This window comes from Numenius arquata, chromosome Z (genome assembly GCF_964106895.1).
Source record: "Numenius arquata chromosome Z, bNumArq3.hap1.1, whole genome shotgun sequence".
Classification (NCBI taxonomy): domain Eukaryota; kingdom Metazoa; phylum Chordata; class Aves; order Charadriiformes; family Scolopacidae; genus Numenius; species Numenius arquata.
In genome coordinates this window covers 76110807-76131761 of record NC_133616.1, presented here as the reverse complement: position 1 = coordinate 76131761, position 20955 = coordinate 76110807, and the positions used below count along the sequence as shown (strand labels likewise).

The 20955-nt window shown below is 45.2% G+C and overlaps 1 protein-coding gene across 1 annotated transcript; it reads right to left on the bottom strand.

The window, feature by feature from the left end:
* Positions 1-173: 173 nt before the first annotated feature.
* On the bottom strand, positions 174-19631 carry RNF20 (ring finger protein 20). Its single transcript, XM_074166941.1, has 21 exons — positions 19576-19631; positions 17076-17140; positions 16655-16825; positions 16348-16515; positions 16083-16230; positions 15743-15925; positions 14426-14544; positions 12332-12478; positions 12074-12151; positions 11654-11773; positions 10216-10395; positions 9885-10020; positions 9090-9211; positions 8360-8757; positions 7668-7785; positions 5718-5867; positions 4045-4257; positions 2845-2970; positions 1831-1971; positions 1378-1479; positions 174-1146 (listed from the first exon to the last, which is right to left on the bottom strand). The coding sequence occupies exons 3-21, from the start codon at positions 16781-16783 to the stop codon at positions 970-972; spliced, it is 2955 nt and encodes a 984-aa protein (XP_074023042.1). The 5' UTR covers positions 16784-16825; positions 17076-17140; positions 19576-19631; the 3' UTR covers positions 174-969.
* Positions 19632-20955: the final 1324 nt, after the last annotated feature.

Sequence of the window (20955 nt, the reverse complement as noted above, 5' to 3'; positions counted from 1 at the left end):
ACAGCCAAAAGAACAAAGGTTGTTTTAGTTAACCATTTTTTTAAAAACAGAAGAAGGAAGAAAGTTCTCTCTCTACTTTAGGAGCTTAAAGCTTGTGAAAAATGTTTTCAATAACTGGATAAAGGACAGAAAGCACAGACAGATACTAACAGAGGCAAGAAAAACAGAAAAATAACCCAGACAACAGCTTTTATTTTATTAGGTTTTGTGCATTACAAGATTAATCTTTGTGGCAAAGTTGCAACAAAGTAAGCCCTACATATTCTTTTCTGGAAACTAAAGACAATGGGAGATATGCCTCAACCTAGGGGAAGATGTCCACATCAACCAGAGTTCATCACTGGAATGGTATTTTCAAAGATTCTCCAATGTCTTATCTTTTTCCTCTTCTGGACACTAAGATGTGTGTTTGCTTTCGGATGCAAGGGAGAATGTCTACAAATGCACCGACCTCCACAGATTCTTGCCCTGACTCAGGAAGATGCATGTCTAAGGAGTCACTCCACTGAAGTCTACAGGTGTACCCGTTCATCCCCATACCTTTAACTGGGAAACTATTCACCCTCAGAAACACTACCATACCTTGATGGGATTTAATAATTAACATCCAAGCAAACTCCTCAAATAAAGGCCTCATTTATCTCTGCTGCAGCATAGACAGCTTCCATCCCATCGAGGCAGGACTTCAGTTAGATGTTCCCAACTTGGCAGTGTGAAAGTGATGGCTGGGAAATGTCCTCTCAGGCACAAAGAAGCCACAAAAACTGAGGGCAAGAATAAAAGAAAAGGGACAAGAAAGGAATCAAGATCCAGAATCTGTTTCTTTCCATACCCTAAACACGCTTCCCAGAAGAGACTGCAGGTCAGCTGACAGAAGTACTGAGTGCCCCAGAGGTGACAATCACAGAAGGTGAGGGAGGCTGGGTGGTCAGCATAAGCAGCAACTTTCCATCACTCCAGTGGAAAGAATCAACCAATGTAGATCCTGTGGAAGTCATTGGCACCAAAGGCAGCGTTGCACTTGGGGCACTTACGCTGCCGGGTGTCATAGCGTGTTTTCACGCACTCGAAACAGAAGACATGAAAGCACTTTGTGAGCACAGCATCCTTTTTGCGCATGTTACAGCACGGGCAAGTCAGGCGGGCCTGAAAGACAGAAACATTATAGTGAGGGCCCACTGCACTGCACTAGGTATGTTAAAAGATGACTGAAGAGGAAGGTCCTTCCGTTCCTCAAAAGAAGGTGGTTTCTTCAATGAAAGATAGGTCTACAATGCCAGAGTACAGACAAGACATGTCAAGTACTAAAAACATGCTTACACAGCCTTCTGACTGAAGTAGAGGTAAAGAAGGAATTTGATAGAGAAAGTTACTCACCTTGTAATCCTTGATTTCTTCCATCAATATCTCATCACAGTTGGGAACCATGTCAGGCTTCTTGGTAGTCTCCAGCTTCCTGCGTAACCGAGAAATATCCTCCTGCAAAAAACCAAGAGACCACATGAGCTGTATATTCTCTGTTACAGCTTCTTCAGAGACCAAAGATAACTAATGCCTGGCCAACTGTGCAGCTGGCTGTCACTCCACCCATACTTTCATCCCTGATAGTCCAACAGACTTAGAACAGATCACATTATCATTTGGTGCCACATGTACTGTCAGTTATCAGTGGACAAAGTCTGAAAGAGCAAAGACTTGATGAAGCTGAAATCAAAGTGAAACTGGCCCCCCCAAAAAGTTGTGTAGCTGAAACCCACTCCAAGCTCAATGTACAAGGAGACAGACACCAAAAGCAGACAGATATTGAAGGACTGTACATGAGGTACACACCTCAGCCCTTTTGAAGTTGAACATCTCTTTCTCTCTAGTTACTCTGTTTTCCACAATCTCATCCTGAAAGTCATGTAACTTCTTCTGAGCCAGCTCTAGCTGGGCTTTCAGATCATCCGCAAGCTGGGCTGCATCCATGGCCTGAAAAAGAAAACCAATACCAAGCCTGGAGAAAGAGCTCTGGTGATTTCCAGTCCCTCTGCCCGGCAAACCAAGACTGCTCACAGAATACCCCTTGGGCTGGTGGAGATCTATTTTTTCAACCTAATGTTGGTACTTCCAAATGGAATAACTGGATTTCATCCCTAAACATTACTTCAACAGCAAAATACCTTATTACTAACAAGTTCTAAACATTTAGCTTCAGCATTCCTCTCCAGTAGAGCCAACACCTGTCACACTGCAGTACATGTCACTTAGAAAAATAACTGACCTTGCACCAATGAATCTATTAGCCAAGTTACCTCAATACCACAGATCGTGATATTAAGCAGAAGTAACTGTGCTGAACTCACCATCTCCTCCTCACAGTGGTGTATCTGCTTTCCTTTCTGTCTGTTTTAATGTCATTCCTGCATTTCTGCTAAAGATTTGACAACAAAGGCTGCATCCATCACGAGACTAAGTCTCACTTTACTTGTAAAGACCTATTTTACTGACCTTAGGCATTTGTTAAAGGTCTTAACATTCCCCAGCCATATTTTCCTTTTACTTAGTCCATCTTTCCTACAAAAGCTTTGACCCCAGTTAACTTCATCTGGCTGCTGACTCTTCCTTCACAATGGGTTTCCTTTTAAAGGCACCTTACTTCAGCTCCCTAATCAGACTTTCACAGAAATACCTATGACCTGCTCCTCATCAGTCTACAATACTTTAATCAGAACTCTCTTCAGTACTTCTCAGCCTTCTGGTACACTAGTCCAAAACCAGGGAGTATCAGGACTAGGAGCCTTCTATGCTTCCCACAAGACAACTCCATCTTACAACCCAAGAGGAAATCAAGCAATGACTCACCTTGCGTTTGTTCATTTCCAGGGCCTGTGTTCGGAGACCTAGCTCTTTCTCGCCTGTTCCAATACTGCTTTGCAGTAAGTGTTCCTTCTCCTCCAGCTTACGTACAACCTGCAGCTGGGCATCCACCTTGGCAAGGGAGAGAGGAGGTACAGAAGGACTGAAATGCAGAGCAAATGCAAATGCAAAGTTGGATGCTAAAACCATCTCTACCTCCCCATCACCAAGGTACTCCTCTTCAGCTTGCCTTTTTCTCCCTGAACAGACACACTGGCAGTCTAAGAGCATATCCAGACCTCTCCAGTGAACGCTTTAAAACCTAGCAGTGAAACACTCACAACAAAGATTGGTTTTGGAAGGTGGCTTAGAGAATTGCTGCTGCAAGGCAGTGAACAGTTCCACCTTGCTTCCAAGGATGGCAGAATACGTATGTAGAAGTACCACTATGACAGGAAAATAACTTTTCCTTTTCCTTCTTCCTCCTGCTCTCCATAGCAATGAACTCATAGGATATTTTATACTCTTATAGCAGTCTCTGTTTCTTACTAAGACAGGTCCTTTTGAAGTCTGATGCAGCATACCTAGGTTGATTAGGGGAACATTCCTTCCTGTACTGATTTTGGCAGGGATACAGTTAATTTTCTTCGTAGCAGCTCGCAGGGTGCTATATTTTGAATTTGGGACCAAAACAGTGTAAACAACACACTACTGTGTTCGTTATTGCTGAACAGTACTCACACAGCATCAAGACCTTCTGTGTCTCAGCAAGTAGGCTGAGGATGCACAAGAACCCTAATTCAAACTGACGAAACGGATATTCCATACCATATGACACTGTGCTCAGCAATAAAAGCTGATGGAAAGGAGGAAGCGGGGGGATGTTCAGAGTTATGGCATTTGTCTTCCCAAGGAAGTGTGATGAAGCCCTGCTTTCCTGGAGATGGCTGAACACCTGCCTGCCCATGGGAAGTGGTGAATGGATTCCTTGTTTTGCTTTGCTTGTGCACACAGCCTTCCTGTAACTATTGAACTATCTTTATTTCAACACACCAGTTTTCTCATTTTTTCCCTTCCGATCCTCTCCCCCGCTGTGGGGGAGCAAGCGAGTGGCTCAATGGAGCTTAGTTGCCTACCAGAATTAACCCACAACACCTCTACCTTCCCCCACCAGTTCTGTTGTCCTCTCTCCTCCTCCCAGGTTACCTGTGTCTTCAGTGTCAAAACTTGGTCTGCCAGCTCCTCCTTCTCCTCTTTCAGCAGCTTGTGGATCTGGTTGGACTTGATGCGTTCTGACATCAGCTTGAAGTTGGCATCATCCTTCTCCCGCAGCTGCTGCATCAGGCGGATGTTCTGCTCCTGCATGTCTTCAAAGGCTTGGCCTGTGACATCCATTTCCGACAGCAGGGCCTCCTCCTCCTGCAGAAGCATCACAGGCTTTGGCAAAACCATCTCCTGTACCCCCTAGAACGACCTTGAGAATTCTACTCAGAGACACCACCCCTAGCACAGATGAAGATGTCTCGGTACCAGATAACAGCATCTTCCCACCAAACAAGAAGAAGTGCTCCCTAGAAGTCTGCATCACAGCAGAGATGCCCTGAATTAGAAGATGTAAAAAAGAGCTGGTCATCTCCACAAGCATTCACAGACTGTGGCTTGTCTACTGGCAAAATCAGCTGCTACAGTAGTTGCCAGAGCTGGGGAGAAACTGACTCTCAACTTCAGGCAGCTAGCTGAACAGCTGTCATATATGCATACTAGGCAAAGAATTGTACATGTAGACAACACAACAACTTCCAACTAACATGCTGCCAAGCCCCTAAAACTCACTTAGGCCACTTCAACATCAAACGAGTAAATGACAAGATAGAACAGTTCTGTACTAAAAGAATCTAAATTCTAAGGAAAGTACATGTCAAGTCCTGGCTTGCCTGTCCCCTGCTGAGGTGGTCCTGCTCTCTTTTCATTAGATGAAGGCCTTTTTGTGGAAGACAGTATGTGTCCCGGTTTGAAGTAAAACAGAACCAATTTTCTGTTCTGTAACTTTACATCCTAGCTAGGCCTCCTCTAACTCTCTGAAATTAATGGCATATTGTGGAGAAAACTGCTCGTTCTCAGAATGATAAGCCCAATGTTTGTGCTCCATGCCAAGGAATGGTGTGCAGGGAGGCCCTTGCTTATACTTATTGCTATAACAACCAAGGTCAGCCAATTTCATTATTTGCCCCCTTAGAGGGTCGGAAACGGAAAAACCGTAGAGGGGTCACATCGGTGGGGAGGAGTGGACAGGACAGGTGACCCAAACCTGACCAACTGGGGTATTCCATCCCATCTGCCCCATGCTCAGTATAAAGGCTGAGGGATCAAAGGGTCAGCCCCCTTCCTGCGATGGCCGACGCCCAGAGAGGACTCTGTCTGTTCATCTGCCTTTGATCCCGATCCGTGTGTTCCTGACTCCAGAGCTGGAACCCAGTTCCCATTCGTCACTGAGTCCAGTCTGGGACTTCCCCAGTGCCTGCCGGTGATGTGACTGTCATCCTGGGAGCTTGATACGGTTTTGTATATATTGTATCTATTTCATTATTTTCTTCTTTATTTTTATTTTAATATTAATTCTTCATTAAAGTAGTTTAGTTCATTCTGAACTTCTGAATCTCCTTTATCTCTTTCTCCTCCTCTCTCCTCTTTTTGGGGGGGGAGGGGGAGAAGGGTGGGGGGTGGGGAAGGGCCATCTGTCAGTCCGGTTTTGGTAAATTCGGCCGAAACCACGACAGTATGTCACAGTATCATGCACATGTATTAATTATATGAACTGTGCAGATAATACTTTTTAAAAGGTGCTCCAGCCAAGACAGAGCTCATCAGAGACTTCTCACCTGCTTAGCCATAGCTAGTTTCTTCTGTAAATACTCGATTTGTTCCTCCACTGCTCGGATCTTGCGGAGGGCATCCTCATCAGCCATCTTTTTACTCTCCTTTTTCTCCTTGTCTTCCAATTCTTTCACCCTCTGCCTCAGTTCTTCCAGCTACAGCAAGGACAAAACAGAAATGACACTAAACACGAGAATGTGGCCTGAACATTATTAAAAGCCTGTTTTCCCCACAATTCTCTAGAACACTGGAGAAACTGCCTTCAAAGCACAGGAAAAGGAAACCCATCTCAGCTTGACAGGACAGTGTATTACTGGCAGATGGACCACTAAGATGGGCTGTAAGCCTAAGATCTTGTTTTTAAACCTTTGAAAATTCCATAGCATCTTTTATTACAGTAGGAACATTAGTCTCTTGCAGCTGTATATATATAAGGGTAGGTCGAAAGAGAGCATCTGCTCCTTTAAGGGCATCTAGTCAAGGACCTTTTTCAAGGCAACAAGGAACAAGAAAAGGAGGGAGCCACAAAACAAAACATACAGACACAAACCTGACAGACACAAGATAAGGGAGGCAGCAATGAGAACCAAACCTGTTCTGTCACACTAATTGATGAGAGCATGCGAGAGCATGAGAATGTTTATTCCAGCAGAGTTATCTGGCTGTGGACCCTGCCAACTGGGAAACTAAGCAGGGGATTGCAGGGGGAAGAAACCAGAAACAAAATATACAGGGACAGAGACCTGACAAAACAAACTTAGAGACACACAGATGAAACAAATCTCCCCAGTTGATAGGCTACCAAGAAACTACAGGCACCAGTTCCAGGAAGATCAACCTGGACTTTGCAACTGATAACACTGTAAACCAGGGGTTGATCCTGGACTGGGAGGGCTGTGGGAACTGACAGAGCTGTACAAACCCAGGAGGGACGTGCAGGGGAAGGGAAAGCAAGGTCGGACAAATTTGAGTTTGACAGAGAAGGGTATAAAAGGAGCTGGTCACATGTAAAATTATGTCAGTCAATACATGCTTGTCTGTCTCAGCAGTGCACATGACCACCAGAGCCTGTCCTATCTTGTATCTTATTATTTTCTTAACTATCTCTGTGTAATCTACCTCTCTACCCCATGTGTATGTGTGCTGCACGGAGTCAGTGCTAGCTACAGGTGAGACCTGTGTGTGAAGAAGGTAAGAGGGCCCAGGATGATAGGAGTACCAGACAGACAGAGGGGCTGTGCTGGTACTGCTGGGATCTGCGAACATGTGCGTGCTTATGAACCTAGAAAATGTAGTGAACGTGCCTCCACTAGTGATCTCTACCAGCTAAAGAGAGGAGGAACAGGACTTGCCTGTCTAAGCCTATTTTTTTTGTTTTAGTCCTATATATGTTGAAGGCAGCACCTTGTCCATGGCAGTCTGCCTGACCACATCAGTGTCCTCTGTTTATGTCTCTGGGACCTATAATCAGCTTCGCTACTGGTTGAATCTGCAACTGAGAAAGTGGCAGACATGTCCCTCAGCCTGGGCAAAGGGATCATCCTTCCCACAGAAGGATATCCCAAAATCTCCCTGTTCACCTCCAGAACATTCCAATCTCTCTTCAAAGTGACGAAGACAAGAAGAGGAACAATCTCCAGTTGCGAAGACAAAAACAACACAGTTCAGGTGCAGAGTATCTGAAAAGAAAGTTTTGAAGTAACATGCTAAAGAGAAGAAGAGAAGAGAAGAGAAGAAGAGAAGAGAAGAGAAGAGAAGAGAAGAGAAGAGAAGAGAAGAGAAGAGAAGAGAAGAGAAGAGAAGAGAAGAGAAGAGAAGAGAAGAGAAGAGAAGAGAAGAGAGAAGAGAGAAGAGAGAAGAGAGAAGAGAGAAGAGAGAAGAGAGAAGAGAAGAGAGAAGAGAAGAGAGAAGAGAAGAGAGAAGAGAAGAGAGAAGAGAAGAGAAATGAGACTTACCTCTGCTTTTGCCTTCTTCTCAGCTGCCATCAGCTGCACTTTGTCTCTCTGCTCTTTGGGGGCAGAGCGGTACATATCTAGCAACAGTTTCATCTCCTTCTGGCTCTCCTGGGCCTTCCTGGAGACAGACAGACAACAGTGAGAACACAGCAGGAAACCTACACTGTTACACATCCAGCATGAGAGCCGGAGCAATATCCTCCCCATCTCCCGCATGGCATGCATATCATGGAGTCACCCTCAGCTCATCTTACCCTGGTCATGTAAAATGGCCAAGCAGTACAGGCCAGAGGCTGAAAAGAAACATGCTCAGGCACAAGAGAAGTGGGGTGGGGAGGAAACACATACCCTAATAGTAAGCAACAAACTATCCATCTCTGCTTTGGTACTGATCCAAGACAGGGAAGACTACTGTGCCCTTTATTAATAATCTGCTGCTGTAAAGCTCTACTCAACTGTTAAGACAGTAACAAATAAAGATTACTTGACCCATACTATGAAGTATCTGGTTTGGTAATTCATGCTTTAGGCTGTCATAGGAGAAACGTTACTACATTGTCTCAATCACAATCAGTGCCAGAAACCACTTACTTCAGTGAAGCTAATCTCCTAAGAGCGAGCTACAAGTCATCTCACACAAACACCACAGTTTGGGCACTACTCAAGCAGGAAAGGGAGGGACAACAACTTACTTGAGTTCAGCCTTCAGTTGCTTGATCGCTTCAGCTTCCTTCTTTCTTCCATCTTCATGCTTCCCTTTCTCCTTCTCTTTGGACTCTCTCTCCTTCTCAGATTCCTTCTGCTTCTGTTTTTCTCGCTCTCGTTCCTTTTCCTTTTCTTTCTCTTTCTCTCGCTCTCTCTCCTTCTCCTTTTCCTTTTCTCGTTCCCTCTCCCTCTCCCGTCTCTCTCGCTCCCGTTCCTCTTCATCTCGCCTGGCCTTCATTTCATTAACGTCTTCAGATGCAGCCTTAGGGACAGGCACTTGGGCAGATGGATCATCAGGTTCCTGTTTGATCTCTGGAGGTTCCTCCTTTGTGTCTTCAGTGCTTGACTGGGACTGTAAAAGAGCACTACCACTGCGAGAGCGGATCTGTTGTCAAATAGCAAGAAAGAAGACACAGAAGAGAACAAACAAACAAGTTCTTAGCCAGAAATCCACCTTATTCCCCCCTTCCCTGGTCTTGCTAGACCCATGCTTGCGTGCCCCCTCTATAATTGCTGCTACTTTTCATGGGGTACTATACAGCCACAAAGGAAGACCATTCATTTGGTAAGTAGAAGCAACAGAGTGCAGAGCTCCACTGAAAGTTACATTGCATCGTGCATGATGTAACAGAAAGGCTGAACTGCAGGCAAGGGTGACAGCATTTCCCCTTCTTCTGAGCACTTTCTGCTCTTTTGTGGCATTTCCTGCACTGATACCTTGCTCAAGTCAGATTGGGCCTCTCTCAGTTTGCGCTTGTATCTTAACACCTCTCCCTTCAGCTGGTGGTTGTGATTTTGGAGGCTGCTGATGAGATGACGCATCTCCCGATTAATAGGGCCTACAAAAACAGAAACACAACTGTAACAAACCCAGTTTTGCCAACCCTCTGCAAAGATGTTCACAGAGATGGAGGATAAGCTAAGTGATGCTGGCAAAGAACCAAAATAAGACTATAATCATTATGCCGCACAACAAGGCAACATAACACATTTGCAGAAAAAAAGTAATGCCAGGTTTACATGCAACCGTAAGTCCTTGCAAATTCCCAGTCCTAATTTCCCTTTAATATTACTTTTTCTCCACATTCCTAAGGAATACGTGTCATGCTACAAAAATCTCTATGATTTAAATGCTACTTTAGAAATAACTTCTTTATTTCCTCTGACAAAGTTTAAAATTACTGGTTTCCTATCCAGCTTGTCATTCCAGACAAGCTGTAAATGAATCCCCCCCCAGAAGTAATTTTTAATAATGCTAAACATTCTGTCATAAACCACATTATTAGCAAAATGTATGTGTTCTGCAACATGTAAAAGGAAGTCAGATAACATGGAACTGGCCTCCCACAAAACACATGGAGAGCTTTGTTTTTTGAGATAGAGACCTGTCAGAACAAGTATTTAATGACAATGAAGAATCAAACCAGGTGCTTTATTGCAATGCAGCCTCTAAAGGGCACTGGGGGGCACAGGGGGTTGTTTTCTCTTAAGCACAGCAGAAAACCTCCATACCTGCTTGTTCATTGGCAGCAAGTGTCTGTTCAAACTCTATCCTCAACATCTCATATTCTTTGCGGACTTGTGCCAGCGTGTCCTCTAGCTGAATCACCTCTGTGCGTAGTTTCTTGTGAAGGCTGACCTCGTCCCTCTGAGAACAAAGAAGGGGACAGAACTTGGTGCTGTGACCCCAGAGAACCTCTCACCTCTTCAACAGGAAGTACCAGAACAGATGAATTATTGCCAGGAAGGTAAGTTTCCTGAGCATTCTCAGAACCACTCAGACCCAGTAGTGATGGTCAATGGGATGACAACATTCCCTAGTCTGATGGAGCAGAGGTGCTACCTCGATTAGTTCCACCTGGCGCTGGTGTGTGGTGCGGGTGCCATGAAGCAGAGTGCGGGCCTCATCAAGATGTGCCTTCAGCTGTAGACTCTCGTTATACAAAACAGAAAATTGGGACTGCATGCAGCGATATTCTGGGGTCTCCTTTACAGCCTCTTCCACTGCTCGTCGCAGCTCAACCTAGTCAGGACACAAGAAAATGCCACAGAAAGAAAAATTATCTCCTTGTCTTTCGCATCTATTTTGCAAGGTAGGAGAAGAGTGAATCAAGCTGCCACAAGCAAAGACAGAAGTTTATCTTTAATAGCATTGCTGTGAAGTGCATGCAAGTGATATGCTTCAGTATCAATATAAAAAGTCTATGCTTTCTCTGTATGTACTAGGCTATTTCTCTTGCACAGTCACATGACAAAAGCTTTTGATTCTCAGGTCCTGCAACAGTTTCTCTCAAAGATACGAATGTGGAAAACATGATATACCTTTTCAATGGATTTACTGTAAAACCATCACCTAAATCAATAAATATTGACTCATAGAAAAGTATGATAGAAAACTACAGAAAATACATATGCAAGTAGGCCTTAGCTGTCTGCTAGTAAGAGACATAATGGATAAAAGGAAGAGAAATAAGAGAAAGCGGAAGTACAGAATCTGAATTTTCCTTACCAAAAAAAAAGTTAGCAAATGATTCTACCTACCAGCAGAGAAACAGACACATATATACAGCTTAACACTAATGAAGAAAATTTTAAGCCAAATGGTGTTTCTCTCAAAACAAACTCAAGTGGATAAACAGAATTTAGAGATGCCTCAAGACAGTTTATGGAATCTCACCTCTGAAACTTAGGTTATCAGCTTACACATTTTTTATAACAGGCTAACAGTTCTACTCATCACTAAAATAGATTATTCTCTGTATCATATAATTATCTACTATAGAGTCACACCTTTTTGTGTTACCACTTTTAAGACATAAGATACTCATATGCTGTGTCCTATCTATCCATTCTACCACAGTGAGAAAGATTTAAGTTCATTGACTCTTTCAAGAGCCTAGCTCTCCTATACAAGTTCCCCAGTTTTTTCAGTTACCTGGTTCCACTTGCACAGGGCAGGGGGAAGGTGGAAGAGGAGTCAGTATTTGTGGGGAGGTTAAATTAGTTTTAACTAGACATCATTAAAATGCGCTGAATAGATCAGAATGGAAAAGAGGAACTAAGAAACCACTATGTTTCCCAGCGACGACCACATGGTGTCACCAATGCACTGAATTGCAAGCGTTAAGTCACACAAACTTGCTAAATCATACCTTGTACAAAATACAACCCAGCTACAGAGCAAGCACAGAACAGTATTAATGAGATTTTCTGGAGATACAGTACAGCAAGACAGAAGGCAGCCAACACACTTCATCCTCAAAGAGGTACAGATGTCTCACCTTGAGTTTTTCATTCTGTGTTGTTACTTCCTCAAGATCCTGGCGTAGTTCCTCCAACTCATTGAGGCGATTCCCAGCAAGCTCTTTATTCTCTTCCAGCTCTGCATTCATCTCCTCAAACTGTTGGGGATAAACAGCTTGTAAATCCTAATACTAATGTATCTACTGAGGGTACTAAGTAAGTAAGTATTCATAGAGCGACAGAAATTACAGACTTAACAGTCGGGTAACGTTACCAAGTGAGGCAGAGCCTACTTTCGTCGGGTCTGTTTCATAAGTAGGAAATTTGCACACAGACAAAATGGCTTGCCCAGAGTCACCCAGATTTGTGGCAAAGGAGGTATCTAAATTCTGTTCCAATCTATGGCCATATGCACAAGCTCTCCTTGACTTTATTCTTAACCCAGCTTCTGACATTACCTTGCGGGCATTAATGGTGATGGTGCCCCCATAGAGGCTGCTCCCAGCTCCATACACCTTGTAGCCTTTGGAATTTACCTGCAAAAAAGGCATCAGACTCCATCAATACCCAATTAAATGCTAAAACTCTTAATATAGCATATTCAAGACCAAAGATAGTATGCTACAGATTCTCACTTCTCTTAGCAAAGTACCGTAAGATGATGTCACACATCTCAAAACTACAACCATTTCTCTGTCAAAGCAGTTGGTTCTTACCCGTTCCAAAACATCTGCCAAGTGCCGGTTGAGCCTCTGCTCCCTCTTGCGTATCTTGTCAATATCCCACTGAAGATCATCAATCATAGTCTCCAGAACAGACACCCGAGATTCTGCTGTCTCCACTCTCTCTTGCAGCTTGGAGAACTGCCATCAGAAGAGTGTTTCAGCCAACATATTGAACAGAATAAACATTTTCTGAGACTGAATAATATCAATTTTTCTCTTATTCATCATACCCTAACTTCATGTGCTTTCCACCTGTCTTTTGCTGTGGCAACAGACTACTCAATGAACTGTCCTGAATTTTACACTGGCTGCATCCAAACACAGTAATAAAAGTATGACAAAACTGAAAATGGAAAAGGGGCAAGAAGTTGGTAATATCTGGCAGAGTACAGGGGCAGCCACCCCACTTTATTCCAAGACACCTTCTTTTTTAAATCTTTTCAATCCACATGTTCATCTACTCTACAGACCACTGAAGTGCTTGACAGTCTAACATCAAGCAAGGTCAGTGTTAACACACACAGTTATTAAAGGAAGTGAAACCTCTGAAATAAATACTGCCAATGACGCAAATCCTTTAGTGACTGGGATCATCTTGTAATTAATAATGTTACACTTTCATACATGACCCAGAGAAACAAAGGAATTTGAAATGACAGGGACGTCATGTCAAGTGTTCAGCTGCTTACACAACCACCTTACAACTTCCTCTGCTCTGTTTTCTTTAAAAATTAAATCCATTCAACTCACTGGTCTGGTTATTCTCTTTCATTCAGTGATGTAGCAAGCAAATCAACCCAAACCACACAGAAAAGCTACGTACAGTTCTCCACAAAAACAACCCTTTCCATAATCTTTGTTCTGAAGGCAACTTTTAAATCTTGTTGCTCCTGCCCATAGAATCATAGAATCATAGAATGGCTAGAGTTGGAAAGGACCTTAAAGATCATCTAGTTCCAACCCCCCTGCCATGGGCAGGGACACCTCTCACTAGAGCAGGTTGCTTAAAGCCCCATCCAGCCTGGCCTTGAACACTTCCAGGGATGGGGCATCCACAACTTCCCTGGGCAACCTGTTCCAGCGCCTCACCACCCTCACTGTAAAGAATTTCTTCCTTATATCTAATCTAAATCTCTTCTCTTCCAATTTAAAACCATTGCCCCTTGTCCTGTCACCACTCTTCCTGACAAAGAGTCCCTCTTCAGCTCTTCTGTAGGCTCCCTTCAGGTATTGATAGGCTGTTATAAGGTCTCCCCGGAGCCTTCTCTTCTCCAGGCTGAACAACCCCAGCTCTCTCAGTCTGTCTTCATAGGAGAGGTGCTCCATCCCTCTGATCATCCTCGTGGCCCTCCGCTGGACCCGTTCCAACAGGTCCATGTCCTTTCTGTGTTGAGGACTCCAAAGCTGGACACAGTACTCCAGGAGGGGTCTCACGAGCGCAGAGTAGAGGGGCAGAATCACCTCGCGAGACCTGCTGGCCACACTTCTCCTGATGCAGCCCAGGACACGGTTGGCTCTCTGGGCTGCCAGTGCACACTGCCTGCTCATGTTGAGCTTCTCATCCATAAGCACTCCCAAGTCCTTCTCCTCGGGGCTGCTCTCCAGCCATTCTCCACCCAACTTGTATTTGTGCCTGGGGTTGCCACGTCCCAGGTGCAGGACCCTGCACTTGGCTTGGTTGAACTTCATGCAATTTGCACGAGCCCACCTCTCCAGCCTGTCTAGGTCCCTCTGGATGGCATCCCTTCCCTCCAGCGTGTCAACTGAGCCACCGAGCTTGGTGTCATCAGCAAACTTGCTGAGGGTGCACTCTATCCCACTGTCCATGTCACCGACAAAGATGTTAAACAGTACTGGTCCCAGTACCGACCCCTGCGGAACACCACTCGTTACTGGCCGCCACCTGGACATTGAGCCATTGATTGTAACCCTTTGGATGCGGCCATCCAGCCAGTTCCCTATCCACCGAGTGGTCCATCCATCGAATCCATCTCCAAGGCAATAACCTGCTTTCCAAACTATGGTAACCACAAATTATTCTAAGCAGGCTTCCAAAGCAGATTTATGTCTCTTTCCTTTTTATACCTCCTGAGACATGATTCGGTGCTTCTCCTGAAGAACATCAGCCAGCTCCTGCAGCCGTCCATTTTCATGTGAGAGATAGGTATTAAGCTCCAAGACTGCTTCTTCCATCAGTGTAATATCTGAAACATGCATAAAGAAAATGAAATTAACAGAAATCAAGGAAATCTCTTTTTTATTTTTAAACAGCCAGAAGAAAAAAAGAAAACAGAAAAGGAAATTTCTGGGTTTTATCTTCTGCTTACTATCTCTCTCCAGCAGGTGGTTCCCACGGGTCTGATCTCCAGCCACATAGAGCTCTGAATTGCATTCACTAAGCAAAAGGCTCTGCAGTTTAACATACTACACGTTCCAGATTGTCAGTTACCATCCCCTGATGTTAGGGATCATTCACTACCAGCAACACAGAACAAGCCCTTGCAAGCCAGTGACACCCTAATGCAGGTCAAAGTCATGCATAAACCTGCTACAATAGGTGACTTAAGCTAATACACCAGATGGCAATTACAGCAACAGAGTACAGGCTCACGTTGCACTAAGTCCAATGTTACTACACGGTTTAAGACTGCCAACTAACACTTTGCTCCATCAATGCTAGACCTGCCAAAACCCCTTGATCAGAGCATATAAAACATTAGGGACAGAAGGCAAACCAAGGATGAGTTGAGATTCCACGTAAACTTCAATTCGAAAGATTAAAATCCTAACCTTAAGCTAATTAAGTTTTTCAGAGAGTAATCTGACTGTAAATTGAACCTGCTACATTTCAGAAGCTCGTGGTTCAGCTTTCTTCTGCAGAACTCTGTATTCAAAACTGACACCTACACCAGGCATACCAAGGCATTAGATGGCTATCATTTTGCTCAAAACTCAGAGGAAACTGAAGAGATGGTAAGTCCTACACCTTTTACTAAACGGCAAGTGAGGAGTCCAGTATCAGTTTGCAATACTGATTACATTTCTTCACTTGTAAGCATGAAGCCTTTTACTCAGTGGCTGAGGATACCTGGGTGATAAGGTTCAACTGGAATCTGTACCTTTTCAGGTGCACAAACACACTACAGACAGAAACATGCCTTTCCTTAGCCCAATACACTGGGCAGAGTTCCCAGCATTCAAATTTAGAGGCATTTGTAATACTCTTCTAGCATATAGTACTAGTCTTTATTAGAGGTTTTGGTTACTGACAGTGTGAAAAGCTAAGCAAATTTAATTTGGAAAATAAATGAGCACAAGGACTAGGCTGTAACGCCTACAACGCAGAGTCATGTCTAAGCTGGGGGTAGATGACATCACTGATATCAGCCCCCTTGGTCATACCTCCACTATTCAGCTTGTGGGACAGCACATCCACTTTCTCCTGCAGCTTGTCATACATTGTCACAATCTGGGCGACAGCACGGCGGGAGGACTCTACACGCTCCTGCAGCTGAGATTCTATCTCCTCACTAGTGCTGCTGGCCAGAGTGGCTAGGAAGGAGAATGCCGGCTCCAGTCCTTCACCTGGGAACAGAAAGAGGTGCAAAAAGTAAATGTGCTCTGGCAGGCAACGTATCTCTAGCCCACAACCAGAAAGCCTCTGTCACCCTTTAGAAAGTAACATCAACATTGTCCACAGCTGGAATCCACCTTTTCCACTGTGCCCAGACAGGTGTCTCACCTCGTTCCCTCTCATCTTTGCGCTCCTGATTACTGTCCGAGTCTGGTTCTGGCTCTGGTACAACCAGCGCTTTTCTTTCAGACAAAAGGTCTCCAAGACCTTGGTCCAGATCGAAGCGTTTAAGGATGATGCGGATATTTTCATCAAACTGAATGATGGGACAGGCAAGACAAGACAAAGAATGGATGTGAATAAACAGAGTGCAGGGAAACAGAAGAAGAGAAAAAAGAGCAGTGTATATAAAATCACAAAGCGCTTTACTAACCTGATTCCAGTATCGATTGATAATCAGCAGAGAGGCATCATCAGTGGCCTGCCGACGTTCCAGCTTCTCAATGTGCTCCCGTAGCTCATCTTCAATGGCTTGCCGCTGGTCCAGCATCTCCGCTAGTTTCCGGTTTTTGGTCTGTAGGGTCCGGATGTCCAACTCCTCCTGTGCAGAAGCACAAGTCAGGGCACATTGCACAGAAGTCAGATCACTGGGTTCATACAGAAGGCAGAGACATATTTTTGTTTCCACACTTAAAAAAAAAAAGGAAGACATTGAGTGGGGGTGTGCAAGGAAGACATACCGTTGAAGAAACACCACCAAGCTTAATGGTCTCCACTGTGGTGCCTGAGTCTTCAACCACAGCCTTCTTTTCTGGAGGTGCAGAAGGGCCAGGCTCTCCAGCTGTCCGTTTATTGCCAATTCCAGACATGGTGGCCGAAGCATATACACTACCACCTTCTTTAAGTTCTCCCTGAATGTTAAAGGACACTATTAAAAAAAACCAGCAAACACCCACATAAGCAACTCAACTTAGTTTTCAACATACTGATCCATCATGGTAACAAGATGTGCAACACAGTACAGACCATATAACTCCAAAGATTTGGAAAATACTGGTCAAACATTAAGTTTTAAAAGACACCAACAGGATTAGCACTGCAAACAGCCAGTCAATGGGAAAAAATCCACTGCTCTGTAATGTTAAAATGGAAGCACTGTACCTTATCACTCTCTTTGGAAAACAATCTTCACGCAGGTTCAGTCTCTGCTTTTTTGATCTCTCCCTCTGTATTAACAAAAATTAGCTGGGTTAGACTTTAACAAGAACTGAGACTGTGTGTATGTGGCACCAGTTCACTTCATACCAACCACACTGTTCATATTGTATCAACATTCAAAGTCAGTTAAAGCCAAGGGCAGCAACACCTTGAAGATAAGCCCTGCAAGAGCTTAGAGATCTTACAAATCCCATGGAATGGCAAAGCAATTCCGAGCCAAGGTTTGCAAAGACCCATTTGTGTCTCCCTGTGTATCAGGAGAGACACAGACATGTTTGAAGAGTATTTATCCCCAAGTTAATGCAATCTGAAAAGCTCTGGACTACTAGTTTGAGAACCACAGAACAGTTGAGGCTGGAAGGGATCTCTGAAGATCCTCTGCTCAGTGCTCCTGAATAAAGGAGGGTCAGTCAGCACAGGTTGCCAAAGGCCTTGTCCACTCAGGTTTTGAGTATCTCCAGAGATAGAAACTCTGCAATGTCTCTCGGCAACCTATCCCAGTACTTGATGGGGGTAGCATTAAAAACCATTAAAACAGGTTTTTCTCATGTTTGAACAGTATTTCTTGCCATTCCCTAAAATATTATTCAGCAAAACAACAAATGTCTGCTTGAAAGGTTTCCGAAACAAATACAGCAGCTAGTGCTGGAAAACGAAAACAATTAGACCTTCACTAGATGTAGGCAGCATCCTCCTGTATTCACTGATGCTATGCCAACTCAATCCGCAGATCTCTCTCTCCCTCTGAACTAAACAAAACCCAGAAGTACATGACCCAGAAGCAGACCACACAAGTAATATTTGTATTGTTCCATTTAAAACTATAATGGCATTTACAAATAAACGAAGGGCTACAAACAGAACCTGTCAGTTCTTATGTATTTGCTTTACTTGACTAGTTCTACTGAAAGTAATAAGGCTACTGTATTCTTAAGATTAAGCTGGTACACTGATTTGCCAAATCTTGTAATTTAACAGGCATTTTAGCTTGGCACTGCCCTTCACCACATGCAAAATAATACAAAGATCATTTCTAAATGAGTTACTGCAACACCACATACAGTGTTCCTGGAACCTGTCTTTTAACATCTCAAAATTAAAAAATAAACAAAGACAGCTTCCACTTAAACATTCTCCTCCTTTTAGCAACAGAATTCAGTGGACATTGACTTTAGCTAGAATGACTAGGCCATTGGAGGGTGACAGAGGGAGCAGCTGTCACATAAAAACATCTGCTACGTATCAGTCCAGCGAGCCACGAGTGACTACTGCCTTTCAGATTTCTTGTCAGTGGACAAAATATTTTGTCCATTGCCTCCTAACACCATCCCTCAGAGCTCTAGCTCCCCCTCTCCCCGCTACTCATTTCCTCACATGCTGTACACCAGGACCTGCCCCATTAAGTTGTCATGGCCAAGGACCCTCTCTTTCCTTCAGGAGCTCAACGTTACCCTCACTCCCAGGCTATTTACATTCTTGTATCTCCAAATAGATCACACTGACTCATCAAAGATTGACTGTCCTCCCCTACAAGGGACTGAACCTCATCTTAATCCCTCTCTTAGGGTTAAAACCCTCTTAGACAGAGACCAAAATACATCTCCCCACACCCACCACTAGCCAAAAGTCATCTACTCTGACCACCATCAATCACCTGCCAAGATCAAACTTCCCCAGGCCCAACACTTAGCCACTCATCTACCACCCAAGCCCACCAAATGTGTTTGAGCCCCTTCACATGCTAGAGGCACCTCTTGTCAAGAAACCTTTTAAAGCTTACCCCTCAGCTTCCACACATCAGACACTCTACACTTCCGTTATTTTTATTTCTTTTTCATATAATCCACAGCCTTTTGGAAGTCACCAAAAACCTCTCATGGCCACCCATTCAAATCCCAGACCTGCCCCAGCAACACTGCTCCACAGAGTGTGCTTAAAGCCCCACATCACCCACCAGAGACTCCTCCCCACGTACAGCAAGGGACCCACTACAAAGTGCCATTGTAACTCCCCAAGCCCACGTAGGGACGCACTTCACTGATACTCAAACACTCAGGGACGTGCCATAACGCCTGCTCCTGCCGTCCGCGCCCGGTGGGGACCCCCATGTTCCCGCCACTCACCCCACGTACAGCCGGGAGCCTCCCACACCACCAACCCCCCCCCCGCGCCCACAGCTGGACAGCTGTTCGGCACTCCGGCACTGCTCCCCGGCCTCCGAGAGCCCCGCAGCCGCCGCTGCCTCAGGAGCTCCTCAGGGGGACCCCGCACCGACCGTCCCCTAGGCCCATCCCCTCCGTCACGGGTGTGCTGTGCTTCCACCCTCAAACTACCCGGCTGCTCTCGAACCACCCGCTTTCCCCTGCACCCTCCGCTTCTCTCCACACCCCCAGCCCGGCCCGGCCGCCCTACAGACCCTCCACATACGCGCCCCAAAACCCACCGCCGCCTCCGCCGCCACCTTCCTCCGGCCCACCGGAAGTCGCCACTGCCGGCGGCGCCCAATCCCCTGACTGTGGGCTGAGCATACGTCACCTAGCACCGCCCCTTCCGGCGGCCATTTCGCCCTCACACGTCATGGAGGCTCCTCGCCCCGCTGCTTGCCCTCGCCTGACATGGCCGCCGTTGCCATGGTGCCGCGGAGGCGCCTGAAGCTAGCGCCCTTACCCGCACAAAACATGGCCGTCGCCCTGGCAGCCGCGGGAGGCGACATCGCTTCGCCAGGCGCTGCTCCGGGACCTGGGAGGGCGCCGGGGCCTGGGCCTGCCGCTGGGGGTGGGCGAGGGGGTCGCCTCAGGGCTGCGGTTGCAGCCCCTGTCCCCTGGAGGGGGTGTCGCCCACAGGGGCAGTCCCCCACCGGCACATCTGTAACGCAGGTAGCAGTTACATGTGCAGATTATGTAAAAATCCATATTCCGCGCAGGCCTAGCTCTAACGGAGATTGAAGGTAATGCAAGTTTTAGGTAATGCAAATTTAAAGTAAAATTTTAATGTTCTGTTTTTAACATCTTCTTCTCTGCCCGTCTCTATAGAAAAACATGAACACACCTGCAAAGACCATCAGACTGGTAGGGCTCACCCTTTATTTAAAATAGGTTTGTTTAGATTTCAGCAGGTGTAAGCTTTTTGTGCAGGTGCTGGGGTTCCCCTCCTTCAACTCCACAGAAGCCATCTCTTCTGGGAAACTCCAAAAAAAGGTACAGCACCCATGTTGGAAATCACAGTAAAGTGGACTGCTGTGCCCAAGAGCAATAGACCAGCCTAGTAGTACCCTACAAGGCTTCAGGCTGAATAAACATCTGAGTTCCTGAAGGAAAAACAAACCTTCCCCTATATTTTTTTTTTTTCATTCCCCCCCTTCCGTAGCCCTGCAGCTGCCAGAAGGAGCTTGAGGAGCCAGTTGAGCTGCCACAGCCTCGTGACCAAGTGTGAAAGCAGCTGGGATGGGGAAGTTGGCCAGCTTGGTTGAAGTCTTTATCTATTCAGTACTGTGGCATAAAATAAACTTCACGGAACAGAACTGGAAAGGTGACTTTCCCCTCTGGGGACTTTTTAAAAGTTGCATTCAAACCTCTCTTAGTTTAAAAAATTCCACATTCGCTAATGCATTTTCCACCCACAGCATTTCCTTGCAGCTGGAGACCCCTTAGCTGAGCTACAAACGGTTGTTAAGTCATTGATTCTCCGTGCATCCGGTTCCTTGACCGGATGACCAAAATGTTTGAAACCAAAAGGAGCTTTCTTGTTGAACCATGTACTCCGAGTCAGGTGTTCAAGTCAGCATAGCTTTCAATCCTTGTGTTTTCCCTGCCTTTGCTTTGTA

Bases quoted from the DNA above. Each gene is read 5' to 3' on its own strand.
- RNF20 (XM_074166941.1), bottom strand. From the start codon at position 16,783: ATGTCTGGAATTGGCAATAAACGGACAGCTGGAGAGCCTGGCCCTTCT. The intron at 2,971-4,044 runs GTAACCTGGGAG...TCCCTTGCCAAG, and splicing joins TTTTGACACTGAAGACACAG to GTGGATGCCCAGCTGCAGGT. The intron at 1,972-2,844 runs GTGAGTCATTGC...TTTCTTTTTCAG, and splicing joins TGGAAATGAACAAACGCAAG to GCCATGGATGCAGCCCAGCT.